The 25,733-nt window shown below is 41.9% G+C and overlaps 1 protein-coding gene across 2 annotated transcripts in view; it reads right to left on the bottom strand.

Moving 5' to 3' along the window:
• FGD5 (FYVE, RhoGEF and PH domain containing 5) overlaps positions 1–25,733 on the bottom strand; it is a 187,226-nt gene that overhangs the window by 82,685 nt on the left and 78,808 nt on the right. For both annotated transcript variants that reach the window (XM_069083865.1, XM_069083866.1), the window contains exon 3: positions 463–592. In XM_069083865.1, coding sequence (XP_068939966.1) covers positions 463–592 — 130 coding nt within the window. The remainder of the gene's footprint in view (positions 1–462; positions 593–25,733) is intronic.

Here is a 25,733-nt window from a genome sequence, read left to right as displayed (position 1 = left end):
AGAGAGAGAGAATGATCTCTATCTTCCCATTTAACCTTGTGAGTAGGACTGGCTTATTCACTCTTTTTGTATCCCTGGCATACATTGCCTAGCATATATTAGGTGGTTAATGAATACTTTTTGATTGATTGTAAAAGAAAGAGCACTGGATGTGGAGTCAGGAGATTTATTTTTCAGCCCAGCTAAATCTGAATCTGTTTACTCAGTGTGACATGGCTTTAGAGTCAATACCCAAGTCTGAAACCCCATTTTGCTGTGTACTAGCTGTGTGACTTTGGATGAGTCACTTTACCACTTTAGACCTCAGTTTACTTCTCTGCACTGTGTGTAGGGTGGGATGGATAATCTCTAAGCTGCCATATGGGTCTAAATCCTATGGTTTCTCCTTGGAACTGGCTTCTCCTCCCTTTACTTCAGAAACAGGATGACCAGACCCTTCCCTGACTCGGAGCTCTTCCTTACCTTGTGGGTGAGGCCTGGCTCCCTTTGGCTGCTCTCCTCCTCTTCTGAGGACTTCTGCTCCTCATCAGATGTGACATCCTCTGTGGGCACCACTGAAATTGGGCAGACCTTGTATGGCTCCGTGTAGGCACTACAACCAGACAAAGGGAGACGGGCAGAGAGGGATTAGAATCACTGGGTGTCTGAAGTTCCATCAGGACAGTCTTAGACCTGCTGCTTGTCAAATAGGACCAAGACTACCCCTTTAGAACATTCCTAGCAATCAGAGTTCTTGCAAGCAAAGAAGAGGGGAGGAAGAAGAGTATTTACCAAATCCTTTTCAACTGTAGGAAAATTAAATGGGCTAACTTTGGACAAATAGGGCAGGAAAGGCTTGAGGGAGCGGGGTGGAGAGACATTTGTCACCAGCACACAGAGTTCACAACAGGCTCATGCCAAGGTCTTGACTATTTCCTTTTGAGAGTAGAGCAGAGATTGGATAAAGCAAGGGATTTCAGGGCAGAAAATCTGGGTTCTAATCTCAGCTCTACTGCTTGATCCCTGTGTGAGCTTGGCAATCTTAACTTTTCTAAACTTGAGTTTACTGGAGGTAAACTGAGAGGTTTGGACTAAGAAATCTTTAAGGCATCTTCTAGTTCAAAATCATTTGTTCTCTCTCTTGGTGGTCTCATGAACTCCTATGGGTTCAACCATCATCTCTTTGTAGATTACTCCCAAATCACCAATCAGCATCCCCAACTCCCTGTTAAATCTCTACATCTGACTATTCTATTGGCATCTCCAGCTCAACATATCTGAAACTGAGCTAGGTATTTCCCCCCTCTAAACCCATTTTAGAGAATTGAAATCCTTTTACAACTCAGCCTACTATTCTACTCTTGTCACAAACTATTCCCCCTCATCAACTCTATGATCCAGCAGAGTAGTCACTCAATGAACATCTACTAAGTACCTAAACATGTGCCAGGATGCAGCTACGTGACTTAGTGGAGAGAGCAATGGACCTGGAGTCAGAAAGCTGTTGTTCAGTGGTCTCAAGTGTTTGACCCTTTGTGAGTGCTTTTGGGGCTTCCTTGGCAAAGATACTGCAGTGGTTTGCCATTTCCTTCTCTAGCTCATTTCACAGATGAGGAAACTGAGGCAATCAGGGTTAAGTGACTGGCTCAGGGTCACACAAATAGTAAGTGTCTGAGGTTGGATTTGAACTCAGGAAGATGAGTTTTCCTGATTTCAGGTCTGGTCCTCTATCCACCAACCTGAGTTCAGAGACACTTATTATAAGCTGTGTGACCCTGGGCAAGTTACTTAACCTCTGTTTACCTTAACATACTGAGAAAGGAAATGGCAAACCACTTATGGTCCATCCACAGGGTCACTTAGAGCCAAACGTGACTGATGGACTGAACGACAACAACAATGTGCCAGTTAAATATATAAGCACTGGAGATACAAAAAAGTGCAGAAGACAATGCCTTTCAGGAGCCCATAATAGAATGGGACCATCCTTCTCACTGCTCTACACAACATCCCACCATCTCTTGTCTTCATGACTTTGCACAGGTTCTCCTCCCATTCCAGGAATGGTTTTCCTCTGCACCTCTGCCTCTTGGAAGTCTTGGCCCCTTTCAAAGCTCAGCTTAAGAGCCACCTCCTACAAGAAGCCTTACCTGATTGTCCAAGTGGTTAGTCTTCTCTTCTCCCCCCCACCCCCTACTTGATATTTATTTTTTTATTCATTTAACCACAGCTTTGTGGTAGAACTCTTTCCCCTCCTCCCCTCAAGTCAGGGACTGTATTGTGTATTGTGTATTTATATTCAAATGCCCAGAACTTAATAAATGTGCTCAATAAATGCTGTTGATGGACTGAAGGGGAAAACAAGGAAAGCTAAGAAGAGAATAAAAAACAGTCAAACAAATCAACATGTTGAAAAAAATCTGATGTAATATATGTGATATTCCCCACTCACGGACCCTGACCTCGGCACCGAATATCTTAGCGAGGATTCACGTATCTGATTAGCCAGCAAAGAGAGGTAGCAGGATATTGTAGGGGAAAGAGTGATACTTGGAGTCAGGAGATCTGGGTTCGAGTCATGGCTCTCATTCCCTGTGATCATAGGATATAGAACTAGAAGGAAATTTGGGTTTATGAACTCTATCCTCCTCGTTTGTTGCAACTGAGAGAAATAATCTGGCTTGCCTATGATTGTGCTTGTTGTTGGGTTGTTTCAGTCGTGTCCAACTCTGTGACCCCATTTAGGGTTTTCTTGGCAAAGATACTAGAGTAGTTTGTCATTTCCTTCTCCAACTCAGGCTAAGTCTCAGTTTCCCCAACTGAAACAAAAAGGTGTTGGACTAAATGGCTTCTATGATGCTTTTCAGCTCTGAATCCATGATCCCAAGATTCATAGCCCAGACCACTCTCCAAAATTATAATTTTTCTTTTTTTTAGAGCAATTCGGGTTCAGTGACATACCCAAGGTCATATGGCTAGTTTTTGTGTTAAGTGTCTGAGGCCGGATTTGAACTCAGGTCCTCCTGACTCCAGGGCGAGTGCTCTATTCACAGTGCCACCTAGCCACCCACTTCCAAGATTATAAATTACAGAGCACTTCTCTATCTGAATCTGTGGAGTGAGTTTCCTCATTGGGAGTTGCCTGTGCTGATGAAATCCCAGACTTGGCAAAAAAAACCCAAGCATGACAAACCAAGCAGACCAGATGGAGCTCAGGACTGGACACTGGTTACATGGCCAATGGCCTGTGCACTCAAGCCCATTCTCTACTCTGGGGCAGAGTGAAAATCCAACCTCACAGAGGTCTTTCCCTCAAATCAGCCATAGGACCTTAGTGGGAGTTAAAAAAATCCTCCAAAAACATCCCTCCTACTTAGACTTTTTCCATCACTGTGAAGAAAAGACTTTCTGAGCCTAAGGTTGCCACAAGAATTGTGCTCTTCGATAAAACAGAGGAAGAAAATTATAGACCAATCTCCCTCATAAATATAGATGCAAAAATTTTAAATAAAATATTAGCAAAAAGACTACAGCAACTTATCTCAAGAATAATACACTATGATCAGGTAGGATTTATTCCAGGAATGCAAGGATGGTTTAATATTAGGAAGACCATCAGTATAACTGATCATATCAACAATAAAACTAGCAGAAACCACATGATCATCTCAGTAGATTCAGAAAAGGCTTTTGACAAAATACAACATCCATTCCTATTAAAAACACTAGAAAGTATAGGAATAAATGGAGCCTTCCTTAAAATAATAGGTAGCATCTATCTAAAACCATCAGCAAATATTATATGTGATGGAGATAAGCAAGAAGTATTTCCAATAAGATCAGGGGTGAAACAAGGATGTCCACTATCACCCCCCTTATTCAATCTGGTACTAGAAATGTTAGCAGTAGCAATTAGAGAAGAAAAAGAAATCAAAGGAATCAAATTAGGCAAAGAAGAGACCAAGCTATCACTCTTTGCAGATGTTATGATGATATACTTAGAGAATCCTAGAGAATCAAGTAAAAAACTACTTGAGACAATAAATAAATTTGGCAAAGTTGCAGGATATAAAATAAGCCCACATAAATCCTCGGCGTTCCTATATAGTTCCAATGAAGTTCAACAGCAAGAAATAGAAAGAGAAATCCCATTTAAAGTTACTGTAGACATTATAACATATTTGGGAATATACCTGCCAAAACAAACCCAGGACCTATATGACCATAACTACAAAACACTTTTCAGACAAATTAAGTCAGATCTAACTAATTGGAAAAATATCAATTGCTTGTGGCTGGGTTAAGCTAATATAATAAAAATGACAATTTTACCTAAATTAAATTATATATTTAGTGCCATACCAATTAATTTACCAAAAAACTACTTTATAGAGCTAGAAAAAATAGTAACAAAATTCATTTGGAAGAATAAATGGTCCAGAATATCAAGGGAATTAATGAAAAGAAATGCTAGGGAAGGTGGACTAGCTTTACCAGATTTCAATCTGTATTATAAAGCAGCAGTCCTCAAAACTACTTGGTACTGGCTGAGGAACAAAGGAGTGGATCAATGGAATAGATTAGGCACATGAGATTCAGAAGTCAATGACTATAGTAATCTATTGTTTGATAAACCCCAAGGCCCCAGTTTTTGGGATAAGAACTCACTATTTGACAAAAACTGCTGGGAAAACTGGAATATAGTATGGCAGCAACTGGGTATAGACCATTATCTAACACCATATACTAAAATCAAGTCTAAATGGGTACATGATCTAGGTATAAAGGTTGATACTGTGAGCAGTCTCAGAAAACAAGGAATAGTTTACCTGTCAGATTTGTGGAGAGGGAAAGACTTGATGACTAAAGAAGAATTAGAGAGCATTATAAAATGCAAAATGGATAATTTTTATTACATTAAATTGAAAAGCTTCTGTACAAACAAAGCCAATGTAACCAAGATGAAGAGGGAGGTGGGAAATTGGGAAAGAATTTTTACAACCATTGTCTCTGATAAGGGACTTATTTCTAAAATATACGGAGAATTGAGTCAAATCTATAAGAATACAAGTCATTCCCCAATTGATAAATGGTTAAAGGATATGAACAGGCAGTTTTCAGAGAAAGTAATTAAAGATATCTATAAGCACATGAAGAAATGCTCTAAATCACTATTGATTAGAGAAATGCAAATCAAAACAACTCTGAGGTACCACATCTCACCAGTCAGACTGGCTAAGATGACAAAACAGGAAGATGAAAAATGCTGGAGAGGATGTGGGCAAATTGGAACACTAATGCATTGCTGGTGGAGTTGTGAACTGATCCAACCTTTCTGGAGAGCAATCTGGAATTATGCCCAAAGGGCTATAAACAATTTCATAACCTTTGACCCAGCAGTACTATTCCTAGTGTTATATCCCAAAGAAATCATAGAAGTGGGAGATAGACCCATATGTACAAAGATATTTATAGGAGCTCTTTTTGTGGTATCAAAGAATTGGAAATTAAGGGGGTGCCCATCAATTGGGGAATGGCTGAACAAGTTGTGGTATATGCATGTTATGGAATACTATTGTGCTATAAGAAATGAGGAGCAGACGGTCTTCATATTTACCTGGAGAGGCTTAAAAGAACTGATGCTGAGTGAGAGGAGTAGAACCAGGAGAAACTTGTACACAATTACAGACACAACGTATGTGTGATGACCAACTTTGATAGGCTGGACTCTTCTCAGCAATCCAGAATCATAAGTCAAACCCAAAAGACTCATAATGGAGAGAAATGTCTACATCCAGAGAAAACTAAAAAGAACTGAGTTTGTATCCAGATTGAAGCAAACTACCTGATCTTTTTCCTTCTCTTGTTTGGTTTTATGTCCTCTTTATCATTTTTCATTCCAGCTGATACAATCCGTCTTTATAACCTGACTAATGTCTAATGTGCAAGTATTTAAAGATCCTATACTTGACTATATGCTGCCATGGGGGGGGGGAGAGAAGGGAGGGGAAAAAATGTGAAATTCAAGGAATTGTGGAATTGAATCTTGTAAACTAAAAGTAAACAAACAAATGAATAAAAATTATCTAAAGACACACAAAAAAAGAATTGTGCTCTTCTAAATTCACTCAGTGACTCTGGGTGATTTCCCCTGCTCTTCCTGGGACTCAGTGTCTTCATTTGTAAAATGAGGAATTTGGAGCAGATGACCTCTAAGGTCCCTTCCACCTTTGACTCTTTAAGATGGGACCCCGTGTCACAATTTTGCTCAAGGTGTGTCTTTGAAACTTCCTGGGAAATTGATCTCTTCTCAGGAGGCCCCTGCTCTTCATTTCCTCTAGGAGCTTTCCTTCCCCCTTAGAGGTTCCTGGAAGGGGTTTGGAATAATGGGGAAGCAGGTAGGAAGGAAGCTTCCTAAAGAATAATTTTAAATAAAGGATGAATTGCATGTGTTCCACACTTTTTTAAGTCAACAAATGATTTAGGGGCATATGTTCCTAACAGGAATTGGATAAGTTATGATTTTCGGTTATTGACATTCAGCTCACAAAGAAATCAGATCAAGGACATGTATATCCATCAGAAGCTCTTCTCCTTCAGTCTGAATTATTTATGATGGGCAGGGTCTCCTCCTATTCCCTAGGACTGATTACACCTTACTAAGGACCAGCATGTTAAACAGGGAGTATGAGTGTACAAAGAAGGCAGGGATAAAGCCGGAGAGATACCAGATGTCAGTCAGGAAACCTGGGTATCAGTCTCAACTCTTCCACTAGCCTGTTGGAGTTTTCATCACCTAGTGGCCAACCTTCTGGTAGTGAGCCTTTCTAACCTAGGTTTGTCCTTGAACAAGGGCAGATGGGGCTATTCCCAAAGCTCTTCTAGCTGTATAGAAATATACATTTAGGGCTGAAAGGGATCTTGAGGTTACTGACTCCAACTCACTCATTTCACACTGCTCAGGGCTTTTGCTCCAGGGGCACAGCTTTGGAGAGCACAAGTGGTGGTCCTAGGGAAGGTATAATCCAGAATCATTGACTTAGGGACCTCAGGGGCCATCTAAGCCAACATCCTCATTTATAGATGAGGAGATCATATCCCAATGATAGTCCACTCAACAATTAGATTTCTAACCTTTTTTCAAGATCTTAATAATGAGGAAATGACCGAGGTAGGCCACTCTGTTTTTGCCCAGCTCTAACTGTTACGGAGTTTTTCTTTACATCATATCTAAATGGGCTTTTCAGCAAGTCCACCATTGTTTTCCCCCTTCACGAAGGCATGGGGGTGATCTGGAGTTTATAAATGTCCTGGCAAATTCAATCAATATGGAAGAGCTTTGAGTACAAGCTTGGGAGCTATTCATGTGCCTACTATCTAAGGACCAGTGTCTGGCACACAGTAGGTGATTCATACACGTTTATTGAATTGAGTTGTCTAAGGTCCAAGAAAATTTGGAAAAGGGGTTTGTCACTAGGGTACAAATATTTTGGAAATGGAACTTACCATGACTGTCCAAGTTATGGATCTGCAACAGTAGACTGAGAACCCACATTAATGAAATCACAAATCAATGTGGAATTAAGGTGGAAAGAGAGATAAACCTGGAGTCAGAGGATCTGGGTTCAAATTCCAGCTCTACCTGGGTGAGGTTGAGCAAGGCATATAACCGCTCTGGGACTCAGTTTCTCTATTTGTAAAATGAGGGAATGGGCAGCTAGGTGAATAGAGCACCAGTCTTGAGTCATGAAGACTCTTCCTGAGTTCAAATCTGGCCTCAGACAGTTACTACCTGTGTGACCCTGGGCAAGTCACTTAAACTGGTTTGCTTTAGTTTCCTCTTCTGTAAAATGAGCTGGAGAAGGAAATGGCAAACCACTCCAGTGTCTTTGCCAAGAAAATCCCAAGTAGCACTACACAGAGTCAGACAGAACTGAAAAATGACTAAGCAACAACAGCAAAAAGAGGGAGTCTAAAAATGGCATCAAAGGTACCTTCTGGCTCCAGATCTACAATCCAGTGATTATAGTATTAATTTAAAACAGAGTTGATTCACTCAAGGACAGATTTCTGGTTTCAGGCGACAGGCTTTCAGATCACTTATAAGTTAATAAGACTCTTCATAATGTCTTCTATGTCTGTCCCCTGTCCCGTCTCTCTCCCATTGCTACGTCCCTTTTCTAGGCCTTCAGCACTCCCACCTGGACTATTACAAGATTCTCCTAATTGATCTGTCTGCTTCCAGTGTCTTCCCTACTAAGTCATCCTGTGTACAAGCGAATTTTCCTTAAACACAGATTTCATTCTGTCACTCCCTCGGGCCTCAGTTTCCTCATCTGTAAAACAAAGTGGTTTCCCTACATGATCTCCAAGGCCCTTTCTAATTTAAGTGTGAGAGGATCTGCTTGTTTCTCCTCTTTATTCAGTGATGTGCCCAAGCATCCTCTTCCTCTTCTCTTGCCAGAACTATTCTTTCTGGACTTGAAATCTCAGTGGTGAGTGTACGATATTAATGAAGTCAGGACCGTGGTTGAATGAGCTTTTTCTTTTCTTTAGTCACAGGTTGATCCCCTAACTTTAGTCACATAATATAGTACAAGGGACAGAAAGCTGGAATTGGCATCAGAGGATCTGAGTTCAAATCCCAAGTTCTGCAACTTACTACCTGTGTGACTATGGGCGAGTCACTTAGCCTTTTTGGGACTCAGTTTCTTCATCTGTAAAAATGAAGAAGCCAGACTCAAAGACCTCTCAGGTCCTTTCTCATTCTAGGAAAATGATCCTGTGATTCTGGTGGGCAGAGGGGGTGATGAGGAGATGAGATATTCAATGGGGTTGTTTTGATGGGGAAAAGGTGAGAAGGAAAGTTGTAGAGCACAAAGCACAATTGGGGAAGGCCAGGCCATGTGGGGCCTCCTAAGGTGCCTAGCAAGATGTCCAAGAGAGAGGAATGGTGCCAGCAAGAGTAATGGGCATCAACCAAAAACAAGCTCCACCTAGCTGAAAATTTTGGCCAGTAACTTGAAGAGAAACCATGGATTGTAACAATGACCCACGAGATAGCACAACTGGTCTCTGCTTTGCCAATAACCTGGGTGACCTTAGACAAGGCAGCCCCAATTTCTAGATCTCACTGTCCTTGTCTATAAAATTAAGGGGTTGGTTGGGATCAGGGATTCCTAACCTTGTTTGTTTTGTGGGCCCCTTTGGCAGTATGGTGAAACCTATGGATCTAAGGTTTTAAATGCATACAATAAAATAAAGAAGATTACAAAGAAAATTATTACACTTAAATACAATTATTAAAATATATTTTTTAAAAAACCCCAAACAAACAAGTTTACAGACCCCAGGTTAAGGATCCCTGGTGAACTCTAATGGTTCTCCTAAGTCTAATATTCCATGAAGGTCTAAGGCAGGATCTTACATTTGGAAGCTGCATATACTGCTTCTGTCCCTGGCCCCCTATATACTATGTGGATTGTCCAGGACAAGCTGTCCCTCCTTCAACCTTGACCAGGGAGCTTAATCTTCACCAGGTGCCCCTGTCTCACTCTGCTTTGATCACCCTCCTGGGTTGAAAAGCTAGATCCCTTGGGTGCACTCAATCCCAGGCAGGTGGCTGGGTTAGGGTAGAGGACAGAGGAGGATAGAAATGAGTGTCTGGAGGCAAAGCTGCTTCTGAACCAGCAGAATGTGATGGCATGGAACAGATGAGGGCAATGTGTCTGACCTCTGCTGAGGGCAAAGCTAAAACTGTCCATTCCAAAAAGATGAACCAGATTCAACCTGGCGCCGTCAGAGGAGGCTTAAAATGTCCCCTTGGGAAATACTTTGGCTACTTCAAGGACAGATATGAAACCCAGTGGGGAGAAAGAACTCAATCTTGTTTGAGGGCAGATGGAATGACCTCTCAAGGGAACAGGTACCGGCAGGATTTTAGCTCAGAGAGAAAAAGTGGAGGCATTTCTTGATGAGGGAAATGCCACCTGCAAATCCCACGAACATTCTTACTCCTAATGCTGATCTCAGATTGACTCCAAACTCTGGCTACAGATTGACTTCTAACTCTGGCCACAGGATAAACCTTAATCATGAACATGAACTGACCCCTAAACTTGACCACAGACTGACCCCTAACCCTTATCACAAAGTGACCCCTAACCTTGATCACAAACTGACCCCTAATCCCAATCACAGACTGACCCCTAACTCTGAATACAGACTGACTCCTGTGATCATAAACTGACTCCCACCCTTATCAGACTGACTCCTAACACTTATTACTGATTGACTCCTTATCCTTATCATAAACTGACCCCTAATCCTGATCACAGACTGCTAACCCTGGCCACAGATGATGACCTAACTGATCACGACCCTGAAGTAGGGCCACAGATTGACCCTCTAACACCGGCCAAAAACTGAGTCTTGCCCTGGCCACAGACTGAGCCTCAACCCCGATCACAGACACATCCCAATCTTCCTGGGTAGCAGGGTAAAGTAGAAAGAATTCTGGATTCAGTATGAGAGGAACTGGATTCTGCCACCTGTTGGACCTTGGAGAAGTTCTATCTTTTCTAGGTGCCAGTTTTTGCATCAATGAAATGAAGGCTCAGTGACCTCCTAGGTGGCATCCAGGTCTAAGTCTGTGGTCCCAGGGTGATCTCCTAATGCTCCCTGATACCTGTGATTAAATCAATAATGGGGATCTTTTCCCAGAGTTGATGTTCTAGCTAAGGAGCAGTCCCTATGGTTGGGATAGTTAGGGCAGAGCTGCTTGCTCAGCAAAACTTCAAATTCTCTTTCATCAGGCTAATTGCTGGCCTGCAGCCTCATTAACTGGCTTAGACAGTCTCTCCCTCTCCCTCCTGGACCATCCTGGCTGTTATTTGTAACTGTTTGTCCCAGAAGACAGGAATTCAGCTCCATTCACTTCCCTAAAGATAAATGGCAGCATTAAGTTCATGTAGAAACACATTAACATTTGGTGAGAGTGCCACAGTATGCTACTGTAGTAATTGTGATGGATAGAGTGGTAAAAAGCTGCTAACATGTCTCAGGGCTCCCATATCCATCTTCCTGCTTCCCCTGGCTCCCTAAGTCCCACCTGACTAAGAGGCATCAGGACACATCAGCCCTTTGAGGGGTCTGGAGGCACTGAACATAGATGGGCATTCATGAAAGCACCTGTGGTCTGCATCAGCCCTTGACAAAACAGTAGAGCTGCCCCTTGTACTCTCCTAGATCCCCTTTCTTTACTCATTTCCCCTTCTAAGGTACTTCATTCACTTCAGACTTGTTCTCTGGAAAGATTCTGTTGTGCTCAGTCATTCATACCATAGTGTGAACAAGAAGCCAATTTCTCTCTCCTAAAGCTATTGGTATTTCTAGAATTTTCCCTAATTTGGAACAAAAAGCTTTGTGCTCTGTGAAATTTTACTTTAGGTACAAACTACCTGGTTGGTGTAGGGGATTTTGGGGAAACCTTATTGGTACCTCTTAAGCCATACTGGTAAGTGACAATCTATCATGATATAGGAGAAAGTTCCCTGATCTCAAGCTGTAATGGCAACTTCACTGGCATCCCCAGGATGGCTGCTAGCACAGGTTCTTAGATCTGCTTTACTAGGAAAGATAGCTGTTTAAGGGGTCAACAATCTTTTTAAATTACATTCACTAGTTCAGGGGAAAAGTCAGCACCCTGAACTTCAGAGAAAATGCCAACAGAGAAAATACAAGCAGAGAAATAAAAACCAACAGACAGGGCTCTGACTGCCTGAATCAACTATACACTTTACATACATCCCTGGATGGAGAGAGCATTTACATCTGAGTAGTGGGGGAGTTCTGAACATATGATCACTCAGAATCTCGACCAGAGAATCACAAGATCCTTCTCATAAGTGAGTCCCCAAAGCAAAATACTAGCTCAGAGTATATATATACTTCTCAGAACCAGAAGACATCACAACCCTTGTGACTCAGTGCCTAATTAGAAATTAGGAAAAGGTGTGAAAGCCTTCCCACTAGCAAGGCTCCCCTAAGCAAGCTTCCCTTAATGGGCTCCACATGAGGCCTATTAATAGGTGGGAAGATTTTAAAACCTACATTAATATTACACAACCCCAGAGAACTTTCCCTCTTTGTAAGGTCAGGGAATCAGACTAGATCAGGAGTTCTTAATCTGTGGCTCACTTGAATAGATTTCAGGGAGAGGTTCATTAGCTTGGAAGGGAAATTTTTATTTTCATTAACCTCTTTATTTTTAATATTTAATATTTAATGGGGGCAGCTGGGTGGTACAGAATGTATAGAATATATAGTGTATAGAATGCTGGGCCCGAAGTCAGGAAGACTCATCTTCCTGAGTCCATATCTGGTCTCAGATACTTCTAGCTTTGTGATCCTGGGCAAGTCACTTAACCCTGTTTTCCTCAGTTTCCTCATCTGTAAAATGAGCTGGAGAAGGAAATGACAAACCACTCCAATATTTTTGCCAAGAAAACCCCAAATAGGGTAACAGAGTCAGACATGATTGAAATAACTGAATAACAACCACAAAATATATAATAATATTTAACGATTATTCACTAACATCTTAATTTTTACTAGCCTCTAATTGAAATTTGGCATTTCTTTCAATTATTTAAAAATATGATTCTGAGAAGGGTCTAGCCAGATGGCCAGTGAAGGCTTGTTGGTCTTGTTCAGAACGTGCCTATTGGGTCACATCCATAAATCCTCATCAAAACAAGAGTCCTTTATTATTTGTATGTGTTTGCATCATGTGTCAAAATACATAGAATTTCAGAACTGGAAAGACCCTTAGGGGTCAAGCCTTGACTAGATAACCTCTAAGGGTCTTTCCAGTTGTAAAATCCTATGGTTTGTCTCCATCTATTTAGAAAACCAGCCCTGAAAAATTCCTCTCTTTAAATCTTTAGAAGATTAAAAGCTGGAAATAACCTTAGCAATCATCTTCTCCAAATGAGGAAGCTGAATCCCAGGGAAATTCAGGACCTTGCCTCAAAGCACATGGAGAGAGTAGCCGAGCTGGGATTCAAATCTTGGGCTCTTTTCTCCAGTTTTGTTCCACTATTCATTGGACAAATAATAAAGGGCACTGTTTTAATGAGGGTTTATGGATGAGACCCAATAGCTACATTCTGAAGAACACCAACAAGCCTTTGCTGGGCATTGGAATGCTATGGATTCCATGCATTCAAGCTGTAAGGCTGCTCAGCCCCCTCCCCCCCACACTTATAGAGTACTTTGGATTCAGCATTCTTTCTTTTGGTGTTTTTTTTTTTCTTTTTGGAGGGGGGAAAGCAGGGCTTAAGTGGGGTTAAGTGACTTGCCCAAGGTCACATGGCTAGTAAGTGTTAATTTAGTGTCTGAGGCTGGATTTGAACTCAGGTCCTCCTGACTCCAGGGCCGGTGCTCTATTCACTGTGCCACCTAGCGGCCCAGATTCATCATTCTTGTCACAATCCTTGGGACCAGGCTTGTCAAGCCTGCATTCCTTGTCTGACTCTCAGAGAGTGACTTTAGTAACTGAGAAGAGGTGGAGAGGCCTGAGTCCCAAGACCTCAAGGTACTGGGAACCTCTCCAGGATTCTTGGTCTTTCTAGAGAAGGTGCCTTTACCAGAGCATATAGACAGGAAGAGAATGATCAGAAATTGATACAGATACTCCCCACATTCTTTAGGAAATGTTGTGTAGTAGGAACACCCCCCCACCCCCAAACTGGATTCAGAGTCAAAATTCGTTGTTGTTCAGTCATGTCAGACTCTTTGTGACCCCATTTAGGGTTTTCTTGGCAAAGACAGTTTGCTGTTTTTTTCTCCCATTCATTTTACAGATGAGGAAACTGAGGCAAACAGGGCAAAGTGACTTGCCCAGGGTCACACAGATAGTAAGTGTCTAAGGCTGGATTTGTACTCAGGTCTTCTAGACTTGGCACTCTATCTATTGCGTCACCTAGTTGCCCAGAGTTAAAATGCCTGGGTTCAAATCCACACTATGTTAATTCACTTAACCTTTCTAGGCTTCATATCCCTAACCTGAAAAAAACAAAGGGCCCCTTCCAGCTCCAAATTATACAACCCCTTCATTTTACAACTGAGGTTAACAAAGGAAAGTGACTTGCCTTAATGAACACTTATTAGGTTAAATAGGCAGCATCTGAATTCAAGACCTCTGGTTCCAAATTTAGGGTTCTTCCTAGCATATTCTCCTGCCTCCTGGAAGCAATGACTTCCTCATAGCTTATCTCCATTCCCTGTCAGGAGCACCCTACTGAGGGTTGTGCTTTTGAGTATTCCCCTCATCTGTTCCATGCATTTTTAATTTTCTTCAATGACCCTATGGCATCAGGGCCTCAGTAGTATATGAAACCAATGAGCCTCCCAGCTGATGGGGCTGATTCAAAAGCCAGGGAAAGCAGAAGCAGACCCTGGGAGGGTAACCATTCACCCCTAACAGTGTCACAGACTCCCCGAGTGGTTCCTCTGAATCTCTTAATTCTCAGGTGGTTTGTGACAGAGAAGGACAGAGCACAGCAATACTTAACCCGCCAATTTTCAAAAGTCATCGTCAGTGGCAGCAAGACTGGAAAGAAGGCCAGACAACAGGGCAGCTTGGAAAGCTACAGGGTTATCTTATCTACTTTAGAAAAGCAAGCTATGTATGTGTGACAGAGAACTCCAGAACAGGGCCAGTGCTAGGGAAGGAAACTCTCTCTCACACAACTGAACCCTTTCTGTGGATTAGGAATGTGACCTCATTGTGACCCTGTTGACCCCCTACCCAATTTTCTTAGGAATTCATTCATTCATCCACCATCCACAGAATCTCAGAGTCAGAAGGGAACTCAGGGGCCATCTTTCCTCTACAAGGTACCCAACAAATGGCCACATAGCTCTCAATCAAATCTCTTTAGAGAAGAGGAAGCTTTTACCACCTGAGACAGCTTTTCCATTTCATTCATTCAATCTATTATGGAATTCTCTCTCTTTCTTTCTCCCTCTCTCCCTGTATGAATTTGTGTGTGAGTATGTGTGCAGAAGGAGTAAAATACTTTTCTTTCCACGAAGGAACTCACAGTCTAGATAGAAGAGGAGATAAAATGTGTCCACAGATAACTAGGGTAGGAGGTAGGAGGTGATCTGCATGATGAGAGTGCCCTGGGTGCTCAGATGAGAGAGTGAGGGAGAGGTGCCTTTCAGGTGGGGGGTGAAGGCAGAGGGCTCCATGGAGGTGGTGACATTGGCGCTGAGCCTTGAAGGATGAGTTGGATTTCTACAGGTAGCCGTGGAGGGGAGAATAGGCAAAGGATGTTCCACGCTGGGATCAACCGGGGCAAATCCTGGTGCAGCCTATACCCAAACAAGTTTTCTCCTCTGCTTAGGAGAGGACATCTCCATAAAGCCCATAGCTGATACATACAAGGTGATATTTCTTTTCTCAATCTAAGGTTCATTCATGATATCCTTTAAAGGCTATTAGCATATCAAAAGGATATAAGCAATCTCCAACAATTAGCCTTACAATTAATTAATTGCTAACATTTATAGAGTGCTTCAATTGCTATACATGTATGTGAATATATTTTTATATATACACAATATATATATATATATACATATATGAAATCTCATTTGATCCTTACAACACTTCTGTGAAATAGCTATTATTGTGCTATTTTACAGCTGAAGAGACTGAGGCTGAGAGAGGTTAAGTGATTAAGGAGTTATGTACAGACAAGAGGTAAATAGAAGCATAATTTTTTTTCTTTGTTGCCAGACTCCAGCTAAGAGAAAAAGCAGCCATCAGTTAAATAAACAAATCATTAAGAACAGAAGCATCAGCAGAGGTTATGGTGGCTACTTTAACGATTTAGACAATTAGGTGGCAGAAATGCTATGGGATTTGCAGTCAGGAAGACGAGTTCAAATCCTGCTCAGACATTTACTAGTTTTATGACTCTGGGCAAATGACTTCATGCTCTGTGCCTCAGTTTCCTCCTCTGTAAAATGGGGATAATAATACCTCCCAGGGTTGTGAAGATCAAATGGAACAATGCACGTAAAATTTTTTTGCAAGACCTTGAAGTGCTGTTAATGTTATTATTGTTGTTGTTTATGCTTTTTTTGTTGTTAGGCAAATACAAAAGATCTGTGATTTCTCCAATTTTGGGCCTCCCCTTGTGAGAACTCATACCAGATACAAATTCATTTCTGACTTAAAAGATAGTCCCAGGAACTTGCCCAAGGTCTAAGGAAGTTAAATGACTTGGCCAGGGTCACTCAGCTAGTCAGCTAAGTCAGAGGTATAATTTGAACCCAAATTTTCTTGATACAACACTAACACTCTATCCTGTATATATATTGCTTTTTAAAATATTATTTATTTACATTTAACATTCATTTAAAAATTTTTTGAGTTTCAAATTCCCTCCCCCAGTCCATCAAGAATGCAAGCAATATATCAATGATAAATGTTAAATCATGCAAAACATATTTTCATTTTAACCATATGCACCTTACTTCTAACTAGTTGATATACTATATATGCATATATACAAACACACATGTATATTATATGCGCAGAGAAATAATGAATTTTAATTTCCACTCACAGACCTCACAAATCATAATCTCACAATTTGTCTGTCTGCTAAGGTACTTTATTCCTCTGAAAAATTACCTAATTCAAGATGTTGTCATGGTCAGCCCTTATACATAGGCTGATTAGGTAGCTGCCTACAGAGTTCAAGTTGAAGGGCACCCCCAAATAGTCCCCTCCTACCTGATCTGACAAGCTGGCCATTAATCACTAATGACTCAGAGAACAAAGGTAAGGGGATTCTTTCTCAAGTCCATGGCTAATGTGTACATATGTTCTCTGGGAGTGGCTTCTGTCCGGGGATTCATTACCCATTCATTATAGACATGAGCAAGTGAGCACAGCATAAGGCAAGCACAGAGAACCAGTTTTTCCTTTATTGGACACCTACCTACTTAGTACCCAGCCTCGGCTTAAGTATTAAAGGGTCAACAAAAAGAAAAAAAACTCCACCCTTTTCGGTTCAGGAATTTGTGGTTTGAGGCAGACAGCACCCCACACAAAACGAGAGAGAGAGTGTAGCATCATTTAAAGATCAATGGCAGAAGAGTCAGAAAAAAAACTAGATTTGACTTTGTCCTTTAACGCTTCCTAGCTGGGTGACTATGGACAAGTCACTTAACCTTGTTGAATTTCAATGCCTTTTTCTGTAAAATCAGGAAAATAACCCTTACAGTACCTGCTTCCCAGCAGAATGTTTGTCAGGGGATTTGTAAACCATGCCTGGACTTTATCGATTTCAGCAATTATTATGAAGATCAAGGGTCATACTTTGCAAGTAGAATATGAACCCTATTGGCCCTGGAAAAGATACCAAAGTATCTTAGGGTAGTTTTATAGACCTAAAAGGGGAATTTGAGACATCTGTGGAATCTTGGAGGTTCCATTTTTCTTCTAGTCCAATCTTCTCACTTTACAGATGAGGAAACCGAGTCTTAAGAAGTCCAGTCACCAGGTCAGTCACATAGGTAATAAGTGGGAGAGCCAGGATTCAGACCTTGGGTCTTCTGAATCCCAACCCAGCCTTCATCCATGACCCTCTTATTACGTTTAAATCCTAATGAGTGACCCAGATTTTGAAGAGCAATCCAAGGCAAGGGAGAGTTAGAAAATCCACTGCCTAAATATCAATGATAAGAATACCTCACATTTATGTTGTGCTTTAAGGTTTACAAAGCACTTTCCACGTCTAATCAGGTGCTATTATCCACCTTTTACACAGAAGGAAACAGGGCCATGCAGCTCAGGTCTGGGGTGGAATTCGAAATCAAGCTGTCCCAATGCCAAGGCAATACTCTTAATAATTGTGCCACCTTTCTAAAGAAGTTAGGGCCCGATTGACCAGTCACTAAGCATTCATTAAGCATTTACTGTGTGTCAGTTATTGGGCTAGCAGCTGGAAACACAGTGTGAGTTTTGATTGTATCAGCTGACTCGGCCAAAGTCACCTAGCTAGAAAAAGAGCAGAGCCACAGATAGAATCCCATCCTCTTGGACTTCTGATCCAATGGTCTCTTCCCCACATCACGCTACAACCCTGGAAAGCTTCCTGGGGGAAACTTGGGCTTTGAAGGACAGAGAGATCTGGGAATGAGATACAGGACAAGCTTCCAGGCCTGGGTCTACTGGAGGTGGTCATAAATGAGGGCCCCAGGGCAGGGAAGTCAGGACCCAAACAGTGGGAGAACCTAGGGAAGGGTGCAACTTCTACAGAATTCACAGCCCTCCCAGGGGCCAGGGTCATTTAGGTGTGCCCTGATGAAGCTTGCTCTCTTTGGGGATAGGGGAAAGAACACAGTCTGTATGCTGGGGTAGCATAGTAGAAAGTGTCAATCAGGTAGTAGAGTGGGAGGAGTCTGGAAGATCTGAGTTCAAATCCTGCCTCAGTAGCTGCATGACTCTGGGCAAGTCATTTAACCTCTCTTTGACTTAGTTTCCTCATCTGTAAAATGGGAGTTACAGTAGCATCTGCCTCCCACGTAGCTGTTGTGAGGACGAAATGAGATAATAATTTTAAAGCATTTAGCACAGAGCCTGGCTCACAATAAGTGCTATATAATTTATTATTATTGCTTAGCCTCAGCATGTTTGAGCTTTAAAATGGAGAGAATAATAGCAATTACCCCACAGGGTTGTTGTGAGGATCAAATGAGATAAAAACACTTTGCAAACTTAAACCTCTATGAAATGCTAATTATTATTAACCTTTCTAAGACTCAGCTTCCTCATCTGTAAAATGAGGGGCTTCTAAACCCATTTTTGGTTCTAAATCCATGATCCTATGATGTTATTTTTTTGGTTTGTTTTTTGTTTTTTTTGAGGGGAGAAGGTAGGGCAGTTGGGGTTAAGTGACTTGCCCAAGGTCACATGGCTAGGTTGTTTTTTTTTTTAATGTTGTGTCTAAGGCCGGATTTGAACTCAGGTCCTCCTGACTCCAGGGCCGGTGCTTTATTCACTGCACCACCTAGCCACCCCACTATGATGTTATGTGACCTCAAGCAAGTTACTTCTCTCTGGGCCTCAGTTTCCCCATTTGTAAACTGAAGGGGGTGGGAGAGGCTATAAATGGACTGATCTCTAAGGCTATATTCAACAAAATTCCTAAAGTTCCCCCACCAGGCCCAGGCTGATGTCAAATCCCCAGAATCAATTCTGCCCCATGCTTTAAGGGAACGTGAGGCAGCGTGGCCCTAAGCTCGTTACCTTCAAGCATCTTTCCCGCTGGGCTCAATATTTTCCAGCAGCCTGGAGTCGGAAAAGAACGAGACCTCACATTAGGGGAGCTCAGCATCTTGTAATTCTGTTAAATGATATTACACTTTTGGTCATTAAAGCCCATGCTTTGGAAAACTTACTGTGAGCCATAAACCTCAACACAGACAAAGACTTTTTTTTTAAAAGATGGGAAGGAAGAATAAACAGCCCCCAGCTAGCTCTGGGTTGATGCTCTAATCCCAAAGTAATTCTCTTGTTTGTAGCAATGATATGGATGAGCAAGGCCAGATTGCAGACCCATTATCTTTCGTCTCCCCTAGGGCCTGCCTGCCATCATTCTGAGAGAAGGAGGTGATGGGCCTTCGGGGATGGTGCTACCTGAACCCACCGAGTAAGAGGGGAGCCTGGGAAAGCCAGAGGTGGCAGGAGAGTCTGCAGTCTTATTAGTAAAGCAGCTCGACAAAGTGTCTGGGGTTGATTATATGTCACCTATAGAGGCTGATTCTGGGCAGAGCAGAGCAGTAGTGCATTGACCACTAAGGTGATGCTAAGTAAGGCCTCACTGGAGGTCTTGCTGCTCCCTGAGACCCAAAGTACTTGTCATGCCCATTGACTGCCTATCCCCATCTTACCCCAAGGAAACATGCATCACTCTGGGCTGCCTCCTCTTCTGGACACACAACAAGGCTGGCAGTCCATATTAAAAGGTGAGACAGGTTTGGAGGTGTGTGGAACAGCTGATTTTACTCTCTCTGTGACCTTGAACAAGTGTCTTTATCTCTCACCTTTATTTCCTTCCTCTTTAAAGTTGAGGGTTGGACTCAGTGGTGTCTAAGGGTCTTTCCAGTTTTAAAATTCTATGATTCTCTATGATCTTTTCCCTTTCTCCCCTCTCCTCCCTCAATCTAGTCTACAAAACCTTGACTTGCTCGTTTAAGCTACATGAAACTGAAAAGCTTCTGCTGATGCTGTTAGGAGAAGGGAAAACATGTTGGCGTGAAATGTCTGGTAAAGCCTGATATCTGAAATACATAGGGGGTTACCACAAATAAGAAGACCAGAAGCCATTCCCCAATAAATACATAGATTTGAATAAGGGATAGAGATCAGACTTGTGATTTCATGTTTATGGGGAACTCCTGGGTAAAGAAACTCCTTTTACAAATGTAGGTCAGCACCTTTTCAGGAATTTATATTCTTAGAGAACTTTCTAGAGAACCAAGAGGTTATATAACTTGTTCAGGATCACAGTATATGTCAGAGGTGGAATTGGAATCCAAGCTTTTATGGTTTTGAGGTCCTTTTTCATAAAAAAGAAAGATTTAAGTTTATTTTAAAAACCCTTCAACTGTCCAACGTACTTTTTCCTCAACATCTTGATTTTTTTTAGAATTAATTTGAAGAATTAATTCTGACTGTGGTTTCTTTTTTGTTTGTTTTTTGTCCTTTGCTTTTATTTTGATCTGTTTCTGGGAATTCCCTCCACTAAGGTATTTGAAGAGTTGCTTGGAACACTGAAAGACTTTAGTGACATGCCCGCAGTCACACAGCCTGTGTTGGGGTCAGGACTTGAACACAGTTCTGACCCTTCATCCTCTGTACCAGGTATTCCCAACTTTTTAAATCCCTGTGCCCCTTGGCTCTCTTCCCCACCATTCCCTATTCAATATAAAAGGAAATTAATTCTAGAGTTTACTAGTCTCCTCTATTCAATATGAAAGGAAATAAATTGCCTAATTTACCATGCATATAGACATGAGAAAGAAAATAAAAAAGATGAATTCCAATAGGATAATGTAATTGTTTATCAAATATTCTCTCTTGATAGGCTTCCTGTATCTCTTGGGAGTACACACATCACAGATTGGGAATCCCTGCCCTAGTCCATATTGCCTGTACCTTGGGCATTAATTGGTACTAATAGCTTAGGATGGATCATGGGATCACAGCTTTAGAAGTGGAAGTGAGTGACCTTAGAGGTCATATAGCCCAATCCCCAAATTTTAGAGATGAGGAACTTGAAAGCTATGATCCATCTGAGGCCACACAAGCAGTAAGTAGCAGACTAGGTGGGGGAGCTCGGTGGTACAGTGGATAGAACCCCAGGCCTAGAGTCAAGATGACTCATCTTCCTGAGTTTAAATCCAGCCTCAGACACTTATAAGCTGTGTGACCCTGGGCAAATCACTCAGCCCTGTTTGCCATGGTTTCCTCATATGTAAAATGAGTTGGAGAAGGAAATGGCAAACCACTCCCGTATTTCTGCCAAGAAAACTCCAAATGGGGATCACAAAGAGTCAGACACACTTGAAATGACTGAATAACAACACCCCACTTAAAGTAAGAGATAAAATGGTCAGTCTACCAATCTCAATCATAGGCTTTAGACAAAGTGTGAAATGTCTTTGAAGGCTATTGGATGAAGTGAAATGATACTAGATAGGGAGTCTATTCCACTTAGCTGAGGTATGCCTTCTGGGTCCTTAACAAAAGCACTGAGATAACTAGAAGTGAGTCATCCAAGAGAGAAAGCATCCTAGTAAAACCCTAAGGAAGACCCACTTAGGGGAGGTAGTAGACAGATCCTGGCCTTTCCATGCAGTTTCCATTTTTGCCCCTTCCTCTTCCCTACCTACTTTGGCCAAAGGATGGGTCTGACCTCAAAGGATCTAGAACCCTTTTCATCTTCCCATTGGTGACCAAGCAGCACCTCTGGGTTACCTGACAGTAGTGTCTACCCTGGCTCCCAGTGGGGAGTCCCAGCCAGGGACAAACTGAACATAGATTCATGGCTTCAGAAGGAGACTGGAAGAAGGGGAACTTTGTGAGCACCTGGGAAATCAAAGAAAAGGATTTTTGTCTGCCAAGGATTGTGTTACCCCATGTGCTCCAAACGTGCTATCTGTGTTTGAGCCCATCTTCCCTGGACTCAGTATGTACTTGGGGGAGAGTTTGTTACAGACTTTTAAGGGATGTTTTGTGCTTATTATTTTTGCTATAGCCACTTTTCTAAATACTTCCTTCTATAAGTCAGATTTCTGAGGTGCACCCCAAGAAACCCAAGGGGGAAATGTATTTCTGTTCCAGGACTTGACACTCATCCATGAGAATGGGAGCTGTAATAAAGATCCTCAGAAATTCTCTGGGCCAGATACTTCATGTTCTCACTAGCACTCTCTGGAGCTGAGAATGAGAAGTCTTCTCTGCTTAATAGCATAAACAAAGGGAGGCGCAGAGAAGCAAAGCCTCTTGTTCCAGGTCACTCAAGGCTCAGATGGGAGAGTTCTCAGTTGCTCCACTTTGTGTCCTCCACTGTGGTCAATGCTTCCTCTCAGCCCCCTCCAGGTTAGATTGATGGGCGTCAGGCTGAAGGAGGGTTCAGATGGAACCTTCCAACCTGATGCCTTCTTAAGGCTCGAGGAGATACGGGAAAAGAAGCAGCTCAAGGTTGGGGGATTCTCAGCCTCTTTCACACTTGGAAGGAGCCCATCATTTATCCAGGGTCAGCCAAGGGATAGTGTTTGTAATGATTCCCAGAAACATGATAGAAAGGAATACTTGCTTTGGGTTTTTTTTTTTTTTTCATACAGTTTCCATTTTTTCACTAAGGAAACATAGAAGTCAGCCTCCTTTAGCTATCTCTTGTAAAACACCCACAATACACAGGCTCTGCGTTAATAATTCACCAAGAATTTTGAGGAATTCTATTTTGCTGAATTCCTGGAGGGTTCTTTCTTGTCCTCCTCTTTTTAAAGCAAACAAACGGGTATTTTCCCAACCAAAGCAAAACAAGGTTCCTGTGGGAAAGAGCTTATTTTCATAGAATCATGGGATTTAGAGCAGGAAAGGACTTTTGAGATCCTCTAAACCAAATATTTTATAGAGGGGAAATAGATGCCAAGAGAGGACTAGGCCAAGGGCACTCACAAGTAAGTGACCAAGCCATCACCTGAACCCAGGGCCTCCAATTTCACATACAGCGCTTTTTCAAAACCATCCGTGAGTCCAAAAAGACAGAAACAAGAACAAAGATCAAAGTAACCACTGCCTTAAAAGCATTGTGTAAATGACGAAAACATTTTAAATAGCTGAGTAATAGCCAAATATAAAGAAAACAGGCAAATTAGAGACTCTCTACAGCTGTCATGCACGACCCATCTGGTTCAGGCTTTGAAAAATAGTAACCCTGTCATTTGTTTGGTTTGACCTTGCTTAAAGACTTCCCTTGTCTTCTCATCATGATGTAGGTCTGGCTAAGCTGACCATAGTCTCTCTGCCTCTCAGGTTATCTGTCCTGAACTGGGAGAGGTTTTCCATCACCACAGCATTGGCCACTGGGTAATAGAAATTTTGAGGGGCTCCATGGGAACTCACAAAGAGCTAAAGTATATGAGGATTGTGAATTGCATTATGAGAGGAAGAACCCACACTGACAGCATTAGCAGAGTTGGTGGTGGTAAAACCGATCTTTTTTACTCTAGGGGCATAATGGAGTTTAGACACTAACGTGGAGGTTGGATATGTGTATTAGAAGCCCAGGGTGACCCCTGTTCTGGTGCTGGCCTCCTCTAGTGAGGACTTCCGTGTAAGCTGTTTCCACAGCTGGCCTTTTGGAACAGGCAACTGACCCAATGATGGCACTGTGGAAGGAACTCTGAATTGGGAGTCAAGGGTAGTGGCTGTTATTCAGTCGTCCAGTCATGTCCGACTCTTCATGACCCCATGGACTGTAGCAGGCCAGGCCCTTCTATCCTCCACTATCTCTCGGAATCTGTCCAAACTCATGTTCACTGTTTCCATGACACTATCTCTCCATGCTGCCCTCCCTTTCTCCTTTTGCCTTCAATCTTTGCCAGCATCAGGGGCTTTTTCAATGACTCCCATCTTCTCATTATGTGGCCAAAGTATCTAAGCTTCAGCTTCAGTATTTCACCTTCCAGTGGGCAGTCCGAATTAATTTCTTTAAGTATTGACTGAGTTGATCTCCTTGCTGTCCAAGGGACTCTCAAAAGTTTTACTTTTTTTTTTTGAGTCAGAGGGCCTGCTTCTGCTACTTACTACCTGGATGACCTTGGGGAAGTTACTTAACTTCACTGAGCCTCAATTTCCTCATCTATGAAATGGGGGCAGGGTGGACTAGATGGATGCTGAGGTTCCTTCCAGCTCTAAATCAATGCTCCTATTACTAGGTCTTAACTCGTTTGTATTCTCTCCACTGAAATCCTTGGTTGACCACTTACCAGCTTTAATTACTTAGTTTATGAATCTTAGTTTTCTTATGTGTAAAATGGGGATTATCATTTCTGCCCTGTTTATCTTGAAGAGTTACTAAGGATTGAATGGAATGGATCTTAAAATGTTTTCTAACCTATAAATCACCATGCAAATAAAAGGGATCATTATTATTGTTGTTAATATACTTAATATTTTTCAGAGATGACTTGAAGGGAAAAACATGTGTTTTTGACCTCCCTTCATCCCGATTCAATATTCTTCTTCTCATTGTGGACATTCCACTTATTTCAGTCTTGTGTCCTCACAACCAATCAAAAACATTTATTAAATGCTTACTATGTGCCAGGCATTGTGCTAAACTCTGCATGGACACAGCTGGACGTACAGTTCTTCCAGTCTACCTCTGCTGATCCCACCTCTTGTTAGTGCCCTACATCCCCAGACCTCTTAAGGTCTCTTCCCCTTGTCACAATTGTGTTATGCCTTGTCCCAATCCTCTCTGCACTCTTTTCTTTGCAAGGTCATTGATCTGGGAATGGAATAAACCAATTTGTGCTTGCCTGTTCCTCTAGAGCTGTGGCAGTGTGCAGAGAGGATGTAGGGTCAATCTTGTAGTCGGGAAGGCATGAGTTCAAGTCTGACCCATGACACACACTGGGTGACCTGAGACAAATCACTTCACCTCCTAGGCAGATCTCTAAGGCTGTATGTATGCTGCAGAGAAGGGGCAGAAATGACAACATGGTGGAGGGAGTGTCTGTCATGGCACCAATGACATCAGAGGTCAACTCTCTATCACCTAGTTCAGAGCTAGTGAGATATTATGTTACTCTCAGACTCAGTACACACACACACACACACACACACACACACGTGTGTTTTGGTGCAGTTTTAAGTAAGAAGTATAAATACTACAAATATAGAAAAACAAAACATTTAGAAGGTTAATTATTTAAAGTTTTAAAATATTGATATTTTTCTCATTAAAAATTCAACATAACCACTCTCTTGTGCTATACATCTCTCTGGTCAATTTTCAGACTTGTTAAAAAACTTTCATTAGCTGCTTTACATTTGGAATGATAGCCTTAAGATCATTCAAAGAACAAGGTTTTTATGTGACCCCACAAGAAAAGATCTAACAAAGAGAGATCAGACGATTTCTTCCTTCCTT

This window comes from Petaurus breviceps, unplaced genomic scaffold (genome assembly GCF_028583685.1).
Source record: "Petaurus breviceps papuanus isolate PSGF00001 unplaced genomic scaffold, PetGlider_PUasm1.0 174, whole genome shotgun sequence".
NCBI classification, from domain to species: domain Eukaryota; kingdom Metazoa; phylum Chordata; class Mammalia; order Diprotodontia; family Petauridae; genus Petaurus; species Petaurus breviceps.
Note: the sequence above shows the minus strand (reverse complement) of the source record. Positions and strands in the feature narration are given on the sequence as shown.